This window comes from Elgaria multicarinata, chromosome 7 (assembly GCF_023053635.1).
Source record: "Elgaria multicarinata webbii isolate HBS135686 ecotype San Diego chromosome 7, rElgMul1.1.pri, whole genome shotgun sequence".
Lineage (NCBI taxonomy): Eukaryota > Metazoa > Chordata > Lepidosauria > Squamata > Anguidae > Elgaria > Elgaria multicarinata.
Genome location: NC_086177.1, coordinates 53902837 through 53918397, shown reverse-complemented (window position 1 = coordinate 53918397; position 15561 = coordinate 53902837). Strand labels below are relative to the sequence as shown.

General features: G+C 39.6%; 2 protein-coding genes across 2 annotated transcripts in view; one reads left to right on the top strand and one right to left on the bottom strand.

The window, feature by feature from the left end:
* The window catches only part of ARHGAP28 (Rho GTPase activating protein 28), a 92388-nt gene extending 79621 nt beyond the window's left edge, over positions 1-12767 (top strand). Inside the window, exons 10-15 of the mRNA XM_063130580.1 lie at positions 1448-1530; positions 2116-2313; positions 4345-4488; positions 6275-6399; positions 8392-8456; positions 9273-12767. Of these exons, the coding sequence (XP_062986650.1) occupies positions 1448-1530; positions 2116-2313; positions 4345-4488; positions 6275-6399; positions 8392-8456; positions 9273-9364 (707 nt within the window). The 3' untranslated portion in view covers positions 9365-12767. The remainder of the gene's footprint in view (positions 1-1447; positions 1531-2115; positions 2314-4344; positions 4489-6274; positions 6400-8391; positions 8457-9272) is intronic.
* A 1590-nt stretch (positions 12768-14357) lies between these two features.
* Positions 14358-15561, bottom strand: part of LAMA1 (laminin subunit alpha 1) — a 123596-nt gene continuing 122392 nt past the window's right edge. The window contains exon 63 of the mRNA XM_063131297.1: positions 14358-14876. Within this exon, the coding sequence (XP_062987367.1) occupies positions 14716-14876 (161 nt within the window). The 3' untranslated portion in view covers positions 14358-14715. The remainder of the gene's footprint in view (positions 14877-15561) is intronic.

Here is a 15561-nt window from a genome sequence, read left to right as displayed (position 1 = left end):
AGGACTTGGCAAAAACCAGGAGGAGGCTGTTTATATGAGTGGTGGGCAGGGAGAGAAAAGACCTACTGCAGCACATCCAGGTATCTTCTGAGGTTCACCTGACCCTTATTGGGGTGTAGGGAGCTGCAATGAAGAGAAAAGAGGTAGAGAAGCCCAATAGCATGAAATAGGTTTCCACTCAAATGTACATACAACCCCGCAAAATGAAACACATGGCAATGGGTGTGTGAATACCTGATTGATTTGGGTAGGATCTGAACATGTCAAGTATCACAATGCCTTGAGCCTGTGTGGTGTAGTGGCTAAGGTGTTGGACTGGGAGTAGGGAGATCCAAGTTGTAGTCCCCACTCAGCCATAAAAACCCACTGGGTGACTTTGGGCCAGTCACAAACTCTCAGCCCAGCCTACCTCACAGGGTTGTTGTTGTGAGGATAAAGTGAAGAGGAGGAGGATTATGTACATCGCCTTGGGTTCCTTGGAGGAAAAAACATGGGGTATAAATGTAATAAATAATAAATACATAAATCTATGGAGCAGCCGCATTTAGAACACTGCACACAGTTTTGTTCACCACCTCTCAAAAAGGTTATGGTTAAATTTGTTAAAGTTACCTAAAAAGAGTAACTAAAATAATTAAGGAATGGAGTACATTTCTAAGAGGGAAGTCTAAGTGCTTTCGGGCTTCCTCCCCCCCACTTTTAATTTTTTTTTTAGAAAACATGATTAAGATAACTAATGGCTTTGTAAAATTCTCGTCTGAGAAAGTGGATAGAAATAATTTTCATCCTCTCTCAGAATATAAGTTCACTCCCAATGGACTTGACTGACAGGAGAGGGGAAGACTGCCCAGATATTAACTGTTGGTTGGCAACTTCAAGGCCCATCTGCTCTCCCTCATTACGGTTCTTTATCTTTAAACTGGACTTGGTCTGGACAGTCCTTTGAAACAGAGGACACCTTCAAAATTGAGAGCAGTCCTCCAGCAGCCATTCAAATAGAGGACTGTCCTCTGTAAAGTAGGCCACCAGGCCACCTAGTTATATAAGCTCATGGAGGATAGGTTCATGAACCAACAGCTATTAGCAAAGATGATGATGGTGAACTGGAACTCCCCTCTTCAGAGGCTCTGTAGCTCTGAACGCTGGTTGCTGTGGGGAAAACAACAGAATATCACGGTTTGCTTTCATGCCCTGCCTGGAAGCCTCCCCTTGGCCACTAATGGGAAAAGGATGCTGAACTAATGCACTTCTTGTTTGATCCAGCAAGGCTCTTACTTGACAAATGGCTGCACTGCTAGAAAATATTCAACATCTTGTGGATAATAGTCATTAAAAAAGCAGCTAAATAGAAAATGTTGGCTTTCCCCCAGATGGTCTATTTCAGGTTTTATTTTATTTTTTAAAAAAACAGGTTCTTCCTTCCATTTTTTTTTTTTTTAATCCTTAGAAATCTCCAAAGTCAAATTGCAGCTGCAGGCTTTGCATTTGCTGATCATGTTGCTTCCTGATGCCAGCAGGGACACAGCCAAGGTAGGCATATGTTCAGTGAGGTTTGCAGTTTGAATCTGTTGACTTTCGAAGGAGTGAACTACATAGGCAAAAACTAAACATTTACAAACAACAAAGAACAGCAATGAACTTGTCAGTTTCTTTTTCATAAGCTGAAAAAGGCTTTCCTCTAGGGAAAGCACGTTTTGTAAACACAGTGCTGGTGGAGTCTGATCTGTGAGGAAGGGAGCCCCTTGTTTAGCAAGCCATTTTTATTTTTCCCAAAAAATACATCTAAGAAATGTTTAATAGCATACAGACCAAACTGGATAATTTGTAGACAGACCGTAACTTGACTGGCAATTTGACTTGATGTTCACAAATTCTTTTGCATGCTAATTTATTTCAGGCATTTGCTAGCACTGAACTAGTCATGCTTAAGCTGATGGAAAGTACATCTAGCTACTTACAAGTATTATTATTATTATTTATTTATATAGCACCATCAATGTACAACACAGTTACTACAACTAAACTAAATGAAATTTGCAGCAGTGTGTATCAGAAACACACTGAAGGGTCTTTGTGATCCAATACATTGAATCTGAGTAGCATTCTTTCTGCTAGGCCCTTCTACAGTTCTTGAAGAAGGTGGTGGCGAATGAAAAGAAGAACAAAATGACTTTATGGAATGTTTCCATGATTGTTGCCCCAAACCTCTTCATCTGCAAAGGCAAGCGTGCAAACCAAGAAGAGATGCTAGCAGCAGCCACCACAGCACACGTCGTGAGACTTTTGATCAAATACCAGGATATCCTGTGGATGGTTAGTAAAGGTTTTGATTCATTCTTAATATTATATTACTGTTAAATAGGTTTGCTCTGTTTTGCTGAGAGGGCTCTTGCACCTTGAACAACTGGCTGCCAAATGGAAAATCAACAGGTCTGTCTTTTCCTGACATGGAAATTCAGCGATGAGGATATTAATGCCTGTTGTTCAGTTCTTAAAGGCAAAGAACCTTTGCAAAATGTTGTTGCATGCAGTGATAAAATTGATGCAAGAGAATGTCACCTTTAACATTAAAAAAACCCCAATTTGCTAATGTTTAAACTGGATTTATTTCATTAGTTCAAATTCTTGTTGTGAAGTATGGAAATTCTTGTTGTGAAGTATGGCTTATTTCCAAAACATATTTCAATACCGGATCTACACTACTGCTTTAAAGCGCTTCGTAACAGTTTCAACAACGGTAAATGGAGGGTGTCCTGGGCCCCAACAGTTGTCAAAACTGTTATAAAGTGCTTTAAAGCACTTTAAAGCAGTAGTGTAGATCCTGCCCAGGTTTGCAAACTTTCAAATCGGATATGAATATATTTGTGTAAGGGCATGTTTTAGTAGATTTTCTATTTGCAGCTTATCCAAATTAGTCCTCCTTCTGTACAGCAATATATTGGCATACAGAATCAAATCTAACTTTGATCTCAACCCACCAGAAGAATATATTGGTCTCCACCCACCAGGAGAACATAACTTCCTGCTTGTTTATTTGGCCAAGTTGATTGCACAGCTCAAGAAATAGAAGAACCAATATCAGAGCTGAATCACTTCTTAGGATCATCAATGCTCAGTTTGCTTGTCATGAAAAATGCTGCAGAACATAGCCTGGGTTCCATTTCCAGTAGAATCTGTGCAGGATTGCATAACTATTTAGTCCTTGAGACCCAAGACAACACATCTTTTATATTTTTACGGATGCAACTTTTACAAAACTCTCATTCAAAGGTGGCTAATACTTATATATTGAACAAGCCCAGGCTGCAAACTAATTCAGATGCTTTCAGTCATGTTACAGAAGCAGAGTCTCAACTGCAAAACATAAATCATGGAGAGATTTATATAAAATATATTTTTAAAATTAAATACATATAAACAAGGGAAAGCCAACTTTGATAAGAACACAAGGAAAATATTTTTGTTCAAGCTTCTTTCCTCTTATTTTGCAAGGTTATGGTAACTAGAACAAGAGCAGGAAGTCAGAAAAGCTAGAAGGATACTGAGACACTACCACTTATGACAAGCAGTTCTTATTTATATCTCTGATTTGAGCCCATTCAAGACAGCAGAGATTGTGGCTTCACTACCTGCTTCCAATTGGGACATTTGTTTTTTTGTATTAAGTGCACTGCTTTGTCCTACTAGTTAGCATATTCAAGATCTGTACAGTGGGGGAAGGTTAAGAGGGAATATTGTTGACACTCATCACCTTTCTCTGTAGAGAAGTAAACAGTTGAATAAATAGGAGACTAGGGCTCATCTACACCAAGCAGGATATTCCACTATGAAAATGGTATGAAAGTGGTATATAAAAGGCAGGAGCCACACTGCCGCTTTATAGCAGTATTGAAGTGCACTGACAACTGTTGGGGCCCATGACACATACCGTATTCTGCTTTCATACCACTTTCATAGTGTTATATCCTGCTTAGTGTAGATGTGTCATGGGCCCCAACAGTTGTCAGTGCACTTTAGTACCACATAAAGCAGTAGTGTAAATCCTGCAGTGTACTTCAATACTGCTATAAAGCAGTAGTGTGGCTCCTGCCTTTTTATACCGCTTTCGTTGTGGAATATCCTGCTTGGTGTAGATGAGTCCCAAATGGAACTATTATGCCACTTTCAGGAAGGAATGCTGTGAATGTAGGAAATGCCACTAAGATTCTGCTTGTTTCTTTTCAGCAAATTGTTTCCAAGAGTTCTACAATAGGATCACATTCAGGGAGTGTCTGTGTCTGTGTTGGGTTGGGGGCTTTTAGGAAGCCACTTGTCATGTAGTCTTGCTTCCTTCTTTCCATTTAGGTGCCAACATTTATGATTTCTCAAGTGAGAAAGATGAACGAGGCCTCGATCAATAATACAAAAAGGCAGCTAATGTTTGACAAGGGTGTGCGAAGACTATTGAGAAGAAAAACTATGGAGCGGGAGAGGCCAGAAAGAATGGAGGTGAATGTTTTTCTTATTGTTAATATTACTATTTGGTTTACTTATTGGTTATCTTTCTAAAAAGAATTCATGCCCAAAGCAGCTCATACAATAAATATGACAGGAAATATGATAGGAATAAGGGGAGGCTCTGGTCAATTAAGAACACTTCAGCATATCCAGTAGTAATTCCAGTAGTAAGCTGATGGTAAAGTGTGAGTGCAAACATACTATGATAACAAAAAGAATAAAAGAATTAAAAACACCATATTAGAAATACAATTTCTAAAAGCACTAAGTTCTGATAAAACCCCAGTATTGTTTGTTTGTTTGTTTGTTTGTTTATTTATTTATTACATTTTTATACCGCCCAATAGCCGAAGCTCTCTGGGCGGTTCACAAAAATTAAAACCATAATAAAACAACCAACAGGTTAAAAGCACAAATACAAAAAATGCAGTATAAAAAGCACAACCAGGATAAAACCATGCAGCAAAATTGATATAAGATTAAAACACAAAGTTAGAACAGTAAAATTTAAATTTAAGTTAAAATTAAGTGTTAAAATACTGAGAGAATAAAAAGGTCTTCAGCTGGTGACTAAAGGAGTACAGTGTAGGCGCCAGGCGGACCTCTCTGGGGAGCTCGTTCCACAACCGGGGTGCCACAGCGGAGAAAGCCCTCCTCCTAGTAGCCACCTGCCTCACTTCCTTTGGCAGGGGCTCACAGAGAAGGGCCCGTGTGGATGATCTTAAGGTTCGGGCAGGTACATATGGGAGGAGGAGTTCCTTCAAATAACCTGGCCCCAAACCATTTAGGGCTTTAAATGTCAATACCAGCACTTTGAATCTGTCCCAGACCTGGACTGGCAGCCAATGAAGTTGTAAAAGGACTGGCGTAATGTGATCTCGCCAGCCAGTCCCTGTTAGTAAATGGGCTGCCCTGTTTTATACCAGCTGAAGCTTCTGGACCGTTTTCAAAGGCAGCCCCACGTATCGCATTGCAGTAATCCAAACGAGAGGTTATTAGAGCATGGATAAGTGTAGCTAGGCTATCTCTGTCCAGATAAGGGCGCAGCTGGTATATCAACCTAAGCTGATAAAAGGTGCTCTTTGCCACTGAGTTCACCTGTGCCTCAAGTGACAGTTCTGGATCCAAGAGCACCCCCAAACTATGGACCCGATCCTTTAGGGAGAGTGCAACCCCGTCCAGGACAGGGCAAACATCACCTCGCCGGACAGATGAACCACCCACTAACAGTACCTCCGTCTTGTCTGGAATGAGACTCAGTTTGTTAGCCCTCATCCAGTCCATTACCGTGCCCAGGCACTGGTTCAGAACAGCCACTGCCTCACCTGGGTTTGATGAAAAGGAAAGTAGAGCTGGGTATCATCCGCATATTGATGACACCTCAGTCCACATCTCCGGATAACCTCCGGAGTATTGGTAAAACTATGGCTGGTCATTCACGGAAACCTTCTTGAATCAGCAAGATTTTCAGAAGGAGTGGGAAGCAATACAACCGCTGGCGCCTGCCTGACCTCCAAAGGCAGGGAATTCCATAGGAAGGGGGCCACCACACTGAAGGCTCCTCTCCTGGGGGAATCCTATCGGACCATAGGTCCATGTGGAACCACCAGGAGCATGCCCTCAGATGACCTCTGTGTGTGTATGTTTATGTATATGTGTGTGTGTGTGTACACACATACACACACAGAGAGGCTACAGTCCATGATGTTTGGTATCATGATGCAGATGTATACCTTTGTTGACATTAGCAAATTGTTGTTTCCCCCCGTTTCTGCAGTCTGACATACCCGAAGGTGTGATAAGAGTTCATGCTCCACTGCATTCAAAGGTTTCTATGGCAATTCAGCTGAACAATCAAACAAAAGCCAAAGATATTCTGGCACGATTTTACTGTGAAAACAGGTGAGTAAAAGTATGACGACAGGTCAGGGGAAGATCTGAGCTGAGAACAAATTTTCTGCATACTGTTTTTTTCATTTGTTAATTTCAATTTTATTTAACGACTGGAGAGCAAAAGAATTTCTAGTTTATTATTTCACTCTGGGCCAATTGATCATGTCATATATGTAGTGGTTGACAATATGTAGGCTACCATGGGCTCACGGTGAAATTGGACTTAGCAATGTAAGGCCATGGCTAGACCTACCCAGTCTAGCCAATGGAGGGGGTATGATCTTCCGATATGGTTATTGCGAGATCTCTTCCTAGATGTCACACAGGGCGCAACATCTAGGAAGAAGAGGATGCCGCACACACCATTTTGTGTGTTTTTTTTAAGAGGAAGGAGTGCACGAGCGCTTGAACGGCAAATGTGAGGTGTGTTTTCTTTAAAAAATTAATTTCCCCGCTCACCCCAACCCACCCCCAATGGGCACAGAGCATTTGAGGAGCTCTGTGCCCGCGTCCCGTCTCCTCGCAGTTACTCGCAAGGAGCCGGGACAACCCATGACGCGCGCCAACACAGTTCATGGTCTCGAGATCATCCCGAGACTGCGGAAAAAGCGGGATTAAAGGCTATGCCGATATCCCGGGGCAAAGGAGGGATCATCCCTCCCTGCTCCCGGGATGCCCTCTGCGTCATGTGGATGCACAGGCATGTTCCTGGGGCAATCCCTGGGATATCGGTAGGTCTAGCCATGGCCTAAATTGCTTTGCAAGACACCCAGTTTGCGGTTCAATTCACTTTTTCCAGGTCCTAGAGAAACGTCCAATAGTTTATTGGCTTTGAGAGCAGAACTGTATGAAACAATAAAATAACCAAAATCAAGTCACATGAATCACCCCTCATTCATCAATGTATTGTTTTAGCCTCAACATGTATGTATGTAAAAATGAGACCAAACTGGCATTAGTCCTGGGTGGATCAAGTTGTCTAGCATGCTGCAGAGCATGACAACCGCACCTAAGGTTCATCTGACCTCCAGTAATCCAAAGGGGCTGGGACAGGGAGAATCCATGGGGTCTGAATTGCCCCTTCCCATGAACTGCCAGCACAGCAGAAGATGGTGATATTTTTCCTTGGTTTTTTTTTTAGGGTGGTAGATAGGACCTTTTATAGCTTTCTTTTTTTAAGGTTTCTCTCCCAATGCTTCTAGTGGGTGTGGTAGTTTCCCCGCTGTTCTGAGAGTGTATCTGAGGAATAGGAAGACTTTGGATTCACAGGCTCCTCCCTGGATCAACCCCTGGGGTGGCTCCTTTTTGCCCTCTCCAGCATCAGAATCTAACCATAGAAGAGCAACAGTGCCTGACCTTTCCAGCACTGTACAGCTTCTGAGGACCGACTTCCTTCTCTGCCCACAGGCTTCCTTCTCTGCAGGTGGAGAAGGAATTGTATTAAATTCTATGGCCCCTGTGATGCTTTCTCAAGCACCCTAGAGTTGCTGCCTTAATCCAACTACCTTTACTTTGGGGTCCGTGTATTATGTTAACAAACTAGAAACAGGAGTATTTACAATATGTGTGCCAAAGAATTATATTAATTTATTCAAGGTTATATCAAATAATTTAATTTAGGGAGCTTTGCAAAAAAGTACAACCAAACTCGACGTAATGCATAACATGAAACCCTATTCATTTCACAAGGAATTCTTGGCACAGAATTAAGTTTATTTTAACTGTAAAATATGCCACTCTGCTGCTACTAAAGGTTAAGAATAGTGTTGATTCTACAGGTAATATTGTGATCTGAATAAATAGATATGGAAATTAGTCTCTAAATGAGAAGCAATCCCATTTAAATACAATGGAAAATAAGACATGCTTGCATGTATTTTTTTCCAGAATTGAGATTAGTGTGGAAGGAACATGGTAGCATAATGGTTATTTTGGTTGATATGGTTGTTCTGCTGGAATAATTCCTTAGTAGCTTATATATATATGTATTTCAATTTGCAGCCATGGATCATCAGACAAGACAAAAATGCAGATCCAAAGTTTACATGAAATTGGAGGAAATATAGGTAAGTGTTTGGTTAAACTTCAACGTCTTCTATATTAATTTCAGCTGTGCACCTAAAGCCAACTACAATGCATAGCCAGTGTGGCTGGGTAAACCAGGATCGCCTTAAGCCCACTTGGCATAGTGCTGGAAAAACAACAGAGTCATGGGGCATTATTATTATTTTTCAAATCCTGCTCTACTCATAGCTACCTCCTGCACTACCATGTAGGAGAGCACTCATTGAGTGCTGTAACCTCGCATGAAATACTGCAAGCTGGAGATACTGGGGATCGAACCTGGGACCTTCTGCATGTGCTCTCCACTAAGCGGTGGCACTTCCCAAAAATCATATCTAGTTATTTAATTAATAATATAAAATTATTACATTTTACATTTTTTATATATAAAATGTATTTTAAAATGTAATAAATAAAATGTAATAAATATAAAATTACTGAATGCGGTCTTTTCACTTTGGAATCAATATAAGGCAGAAGACAAAAAACAAACACCCTAACCACCCCTATATAACTACTTGCTCATAAGCTTAGTCAGGATAGAAGGCCCTTGCAGCTTCTCGTTGGTCTTGACAGTGACTGCAGAGTTAAGGGGCTCCATTCTTCTGATGGTCCTCCAAAGCTTGAATATCATCCAGAAGCAGAAGATACTTTGGGAAGTGGAAATGTGCATGTTATGACGATGAAGTTTTAAGATGTAAACCTGGATAAATGTTTTTTTTAAACTGTGCCACATGTTATAACTATAATAATAATTTCATCTTTTTAAAATAATAATAATAATAATAATAATGATGATGATGATGTGTTTCTTTCAGGACAGCACTGTTTGGATCCAGATGCTTATATGCTGGATGTTTACCATGCAAATCCTCAAGCTGAATGGGTAATTAAACCAAAAATAAGTTGAAACTTGTAAAGACATATTGGCAGAGCACTCCCGAAAATACCAAAAGGATGGTCAAAAAGCCTCTGCCATCATGAGCCACGTTGCCAATGATGAAACCAAAGCAGTTGTTACTGTGCACATATCTTCACAACATCATTTACAATCTTTGTCATCCAAATGTATCATAGACCTTTGGAACTGTTACTTCAATTAATGGTTTGTTATAATTTATTTTGTAATGTGTACACCTTAACACTGGTTTTATTGGGGGCAGTTTTCAATGGATATGAAGGCATACTGACAAAAGCTCTTGTTGACAGAATATAAACTGGATTTCCTTGCCCCCCTGTCTTACCACATACTTTTATAAAGAAGAAATACAATGTCATCCCAGGAAACAAAAGAACAACCGCTAATAACAAGACACTCAAGGAAAATATCATTTAATACAAATGGCAGTGCCAAAATTCTATGACAACTCATTCCTGTTCAAATGACATATTTTATTGTCAAATGTTAATTCTAATGCCTGGATACCACTGAGGGGAGAAACTACTGTGTAAATCATTTTTACTTTTAATGTACTGTGCATGTATATAAATATATACGTATAAAGAATTGCATATCAACATTTTAATGGCATTTCTCTGGCTTTGCCAATGTACAAATTAATGTATAACTATTACTAAGTTAATTTGTAACGCATGCATTTCATATGGTATACCATTGATTGATCTGCATAGGAACCAGTTTGATGGAGCTGAAAGACAGATAGAAGCTTAGCCCCCTCAACAATTTGCAAACATTCTTTTTAACTTAATAGCCATACTGTAAAACATTCAGACTTTGACAAATGTTTTACAGATGTCCAATATTTTTCTTATTATTTTTTTGCATTTTAATTTAATTTTGATTAACAGTATTGAAATAATAGCCTCACCCTGAAGTATGTATAAATATGGGGGAAGTGATCTTGGATTATTATCTTCATCAGAGACTTAAGGAAATGTGTTCTCTGCAAAGAGTATTATAGACTTTGAACAGAGTCCAGCCAGTATTCAGCATTTTTAATCCCATTGATTTCGTTTGGAAAATTAACCATCTGCCTAAATTCCTCATGTAAAAATCAATAGAACTTAAACAGTGCTTAATATGGACTGGATCGTGCCCTGCATTATGGTGAATTAAAGGTAACCTTGGGTGAATGACAACCTAAGTCAGAGTGGTCTAATGGGAGGTATTAACTGACCGTTGCAGTAGAAGGCTAGTTCTGCTGCATAAACTTATATTTCCATGTTTCTTATATTTTGATATCTGTAGTAATATCTGAGTAGTGTTGTAATTGTTTTGTAAACTTCATGTGCTGCAAAGAAGAACCTCAAACATTTTTAAATATTTTTAAATTTTGAAATACTGTATGGTTAATTCAATTTGGCTTGTTTTGCTGTTCTAAAATTGTGCTATGAGCTGTGGAATGAAGAACAGGAAACTCTTTGGATATGTCAAGTGCATTAACTCTATGGGACTAAACAAATGTAGCTTTGTCTAGATTGCTTACATCGCATGAGGGGACTCTCATGGAAGAGAGGGCACAAATTTTACACGCCATGATTCTGCAACGCAGAATAAATGTCTTAATAAATGTTATATTCAGAGAGGTATTGTCAAATATATAGTAACATGCTGGCACAACCCCTCTCATTCAACTGGTAGTGTCTTAATACTGCAAAGTAACATGCTCCATTTTTCTTAGAAAAAAAAAACATGTTCAAAGGTTGATCCAGAGTTGTAAGGATCTACCAACTGATCAGTTAGTCAGATATAAGTTCTAATCAGCTGTTTATTGTGAGATGAGAGTTCATCAGCCACATCCTTACACAGGTGATTAGGTCTAGTTGAAGTTCCCTTCTGCTTGAACAATCCCGATCCAGCCTGTAACTGTGTGTGTAGCCCTAGGGCAAATGAGATTCTGCTACTAGAACCTCTGCTGGCATGGTTTCCAATCCAACATCTCCAGCTTGTGGGCTGTACTTCCTGGTTTCTTCATTGCAAACTATTATTTTAATTTACAAGTGTGAATTTATGATAAAATGTCACAGAAAGAAGGGCAGCAAAGAGAAGCATTTTACCCCTCCTTTAACTTTCCTTCTCACCCTCTCCACCTGAGGCATCGTAGGGTGTGATTTAACAAATTATTTTTACATTGAAGCTCTTTTCCCATTAGTCTTACAAATCTTTATCTGGTTCAATCTGAATTGTCTTTTCTCTCACAAGATCTGCAGGGATAGTGAAGACTAGTTGCAGATTTTTACAAAATGTCTCCAATGTCCAAACAGCTACTACTACCTCAGTTTTATTCCAGACTTCTGTGCCACACGTTTTCTGTACCTGATCACATACTTTCCTTTAATGTTATAATACTTTCAGTTTAACCATGTGCTCATATTTTAGTGGCCATGGATACAATTGACTACTCATGTTTTCCCCTTACATTTCATCCTATGAGGGAGTAATTGGACCCAATTCCTGCTTGTGCCTCACTCTTCTTCACTGGTTCAGGAGTAAGCTGGGGGAGGTAGGACGTTGGAGGCATGCTGTCAACCATCCTTCCCCAATGTTTTTCTAATCTAGTGAAGGGAATCTGTCTTCCTACTAACTGCATCAGAGTCCATTCTTCACTCTATCATGGGCATTGGAATGGGAGACTTGATAAGATGCTGAAGGGGCTCATTAGTCAATTCCCTGCTGCCATCTCCTAAGCTGCAAACACTAGTGCCCCTTTGCCACTTGAAGCATCCTGTGGTGATGGGGAGAAAGGTGTTCATCCAACTTCTTGCCCTCAGTATGACTTTAAATGGCTATATGAAAAGAGTGAAAATGGGTGGGGCTGCAGGGTCATGTCTCTAACAGTGCTCATCCACACAACCCAATTCCCCTGCCCTTTCTATTTAGGCCTCTGGCTGAAGGGAAGCCGGAAGTTGTTTGTTGCCTTTCAGCCTAGCTGGCAGCATGAAGGCAGTATGTATATGTAGCTCTAATCCTCCAAACATTTTGAGAGAAGACATGTTTTTTTCTCCAATACATTGTTACAAATATTTAATAACCTCCTGCTCGGTCCCAGGGCTTGTCTACCCTCCCAGTCTGCACGCATGACACCCAATGCAATTATAGGCAAAATCTGGAAATTAGCTGAAGTTATTTAAAATAAATGTCTGAATATTGTGCTACATCAAAAAACAGAATCCGCAGCCCTTTTTTTCTGTTCATACTGAATACAGATGGGTATAGCCTTTTAAGTCTTTTTTTTAAAGTGTGTTGCAGCAGCAATACTTGGTTAAAATGAAATCTTTCAGTGTGTTTCCATTGACCATCTGTCATGAAAGGTTTGATTACAGGCATTCCTACTAAATGCAGAGGATTTAGAAAGTAGAACATGTATGTACTTAATCCAGGACAAAAATTAAACTGGTATCAACTAAACCTCTTATATCGTTTCTTGCTTCCTGCATTAAACGCAGGGCTTCCTCAAAATGGGTGCCTTAACACTGCAATACATACATCTGTTAAAATGGAATTTGCTAAGGGCCGGCATGGGGCCAGTTATTCTAGAGCATCTGGATAAATCCTGTACCTGAGGGGTGAGGAATGTTGGACCACAACTCCCATCAGCCCTAATAAGCATAGCTAATAATGAATGATTGGGGAACTGCAGTACAGTGATATTTGGAGGGCCATGTGTTCTCCAGCTGTGGTGTACCTCAATCTAAACAGAAACATGAATGGAAGTAGTTCTAGCTTAACTGGTCAGTATTTGGGGATGTAAAAAATGTTATACCATGCTTGACCAATTTACTTAATGGTTTGTTGTAGCTCATTATAAGAAAAACCAATATACACCCATACTTCTAAAAAAACCCCATGGCTTTCTACAACATAAAAGGGGATTTAAAACACATCTAAAGGTTTTTACCTTAGTTGTTTAACCACAGAATAAATTCAGTCTCTTAAAGTATTAGGGTTAGATTTACCTTCAGGCAGCCTGTGATCTCACATCAGAGGCTTAAAATATTTTAGCCAAAGTGAGAAAACATGGGGGGAAAGGCACTGTATAAAAAAAATGCCATGGTTGTATGACTAATTCATCCCCAGGGATTGCATTTATAAAACCAAGTAATCATGAAGAAATCTACACAAATTGCTCATGTTTTTTTAATCTTCTGTTCTGTTTTATAAGTGAGCTAATGACATCTGACCATAGGTGATCTGCAAATCAAAAGCTTTGAAAATGTACCCCATAGGCCTCAGTTATTACAAGATATTATCTTCTGTCATCAAAGCACTTGTAAAAGAAAAACCAGCACTGACTATTCCCTGCACATAAACTAATCTATCAGGAATCAAGGAGGTTCATTTTCTAGCCTTCTCCCTGTTATAGCTTTCTGCTTGCAGGACTTTTTTGTGCGAAAAAACATTCAACCATGTAATGCCACCCACCCCCAAACAATGTGAAGAGGCATAGTCACACAACAGCTGTATCATGTGACTGCTTGTTTAGCTCAAGCTTTTCTCATCAGTCTGTGAAAACAGATGTGGACGTGCACAGGGCTATCAGTAACCCCAACATTATGGCTTCTATACTTTTGTTATTATACAAACAGGGAGCATCACTGCATTTATTTATTTATTTATTTATTTATTACATTTCTATACCGCCCAATAGCCGGAGCTCTGCCTTCAGTCTTGATAAAATAGAACCTGTTCTGCAACCTGGTCTCTTGTTTAGGTCTCAAGGAGAATTTTTCACACCCAGCTTCCAGTTGAGCCACTTTTGTATACCAAATACAAGATCGCAGCCGTTTTATCAATGTGAATATTTCAAAGCTGTTAGCTATCATTTGCTGAAACACTATAGGCAGAATCTACCTACTGAATTCTTCTGCATTGTGTCTTGAACATTATCTGAATTGCCTTTTTCAGTTACCATACACACACAACATGGAAGGACGCTTTTTATTGTGTGGGGCCCATTTTACATCTTTATTATAAAAAGACCCATATACACTGAATGAAATACTGTCAAGTAATCAGCAAAGATACATCGTAAACACTGATTTTTAAAAAAAACACAAACTTTTTTTTTTTTAAAAAAAAGTACTCCGTTAATGTTAAAGTTTTAGTAGAGGTATCTGTTGTACAAAGAGGCTTTAAAAATGTAAAAAAAAAAAATTGGAATCGTACAAGTTCTGACTAAAAATATTTGTCCTGAGCTGAATAATACGGGGATATCACTGTGATCAGGATTATTGTTAAAAACATTTCTCTTTCATTAACAATAGACAAAGATTTTTAAAATAGACAGTTTTCCCTGACATTTAGTGCTCGGCCCCAGGGCAGGAATGTGGAAAGACTCCATGCAGGTCAAAGGCTTCGCTGAAGTCAAATGATTCTGTCTGATGGCCCTTAATCAGCATGAGGTTTCTCAAACACCCTCGGAATGAGCTCTTACTGGTCAAGCAATTTTGTTTTACATCAGCTAGAAAACAAATGAAAGAACACAGTGAGCCTATTTACTGTCTTGGAAGAGATTAAAATTATACTTTAGAAATCGCCTGATGCATCGCAAGGATTTTTGAAACCTAAATTGCAGAAAAATATATAGAGCATGCAGTAGCTCCCCATCTGCTTTATCATCAATTGGATTTGCATTGTAAGACCTACAAGGCTGCAATCTTATACCGCTTTACCTTAAAATAACCCTCAATGAACTCAATGGTATTTAATTCTGAGTAGGCAAGTATAGGATCGCACTGTATGGGAGCTATAAAGTAATCTAGGAAGCTGCCTTATACCAGGTCAGACTATTGGTCCATCTAGCCCAGTATTGTCAACACTGACTGGCAGCAACTCTTCAGGGTGTCAGGCAGCAATTTTTCCAGCCCTACCCAGAGATATGAGGGATTGAACCAGGGATCTTCTGCATGCAGAGAAGGTGCTCTACCACTAAGCACCAATTAAATTGAGGGAAGGAAAACTGGCCTTCAATCACAGCATCAGTGAACAGAAAGCTCTTTGGGGGACTCTGAATGGGCTGTAGCCGACACTTTGCCCCAAGCACGCTTGAACCTAATTCTCATGAAAAGTAAAAAAAAAGTAAACAAGCAAGAAGGACATTCTTAAGTTTACAAGGGCATTGGGTCCTGGCGTTGTTAATAGTCCTC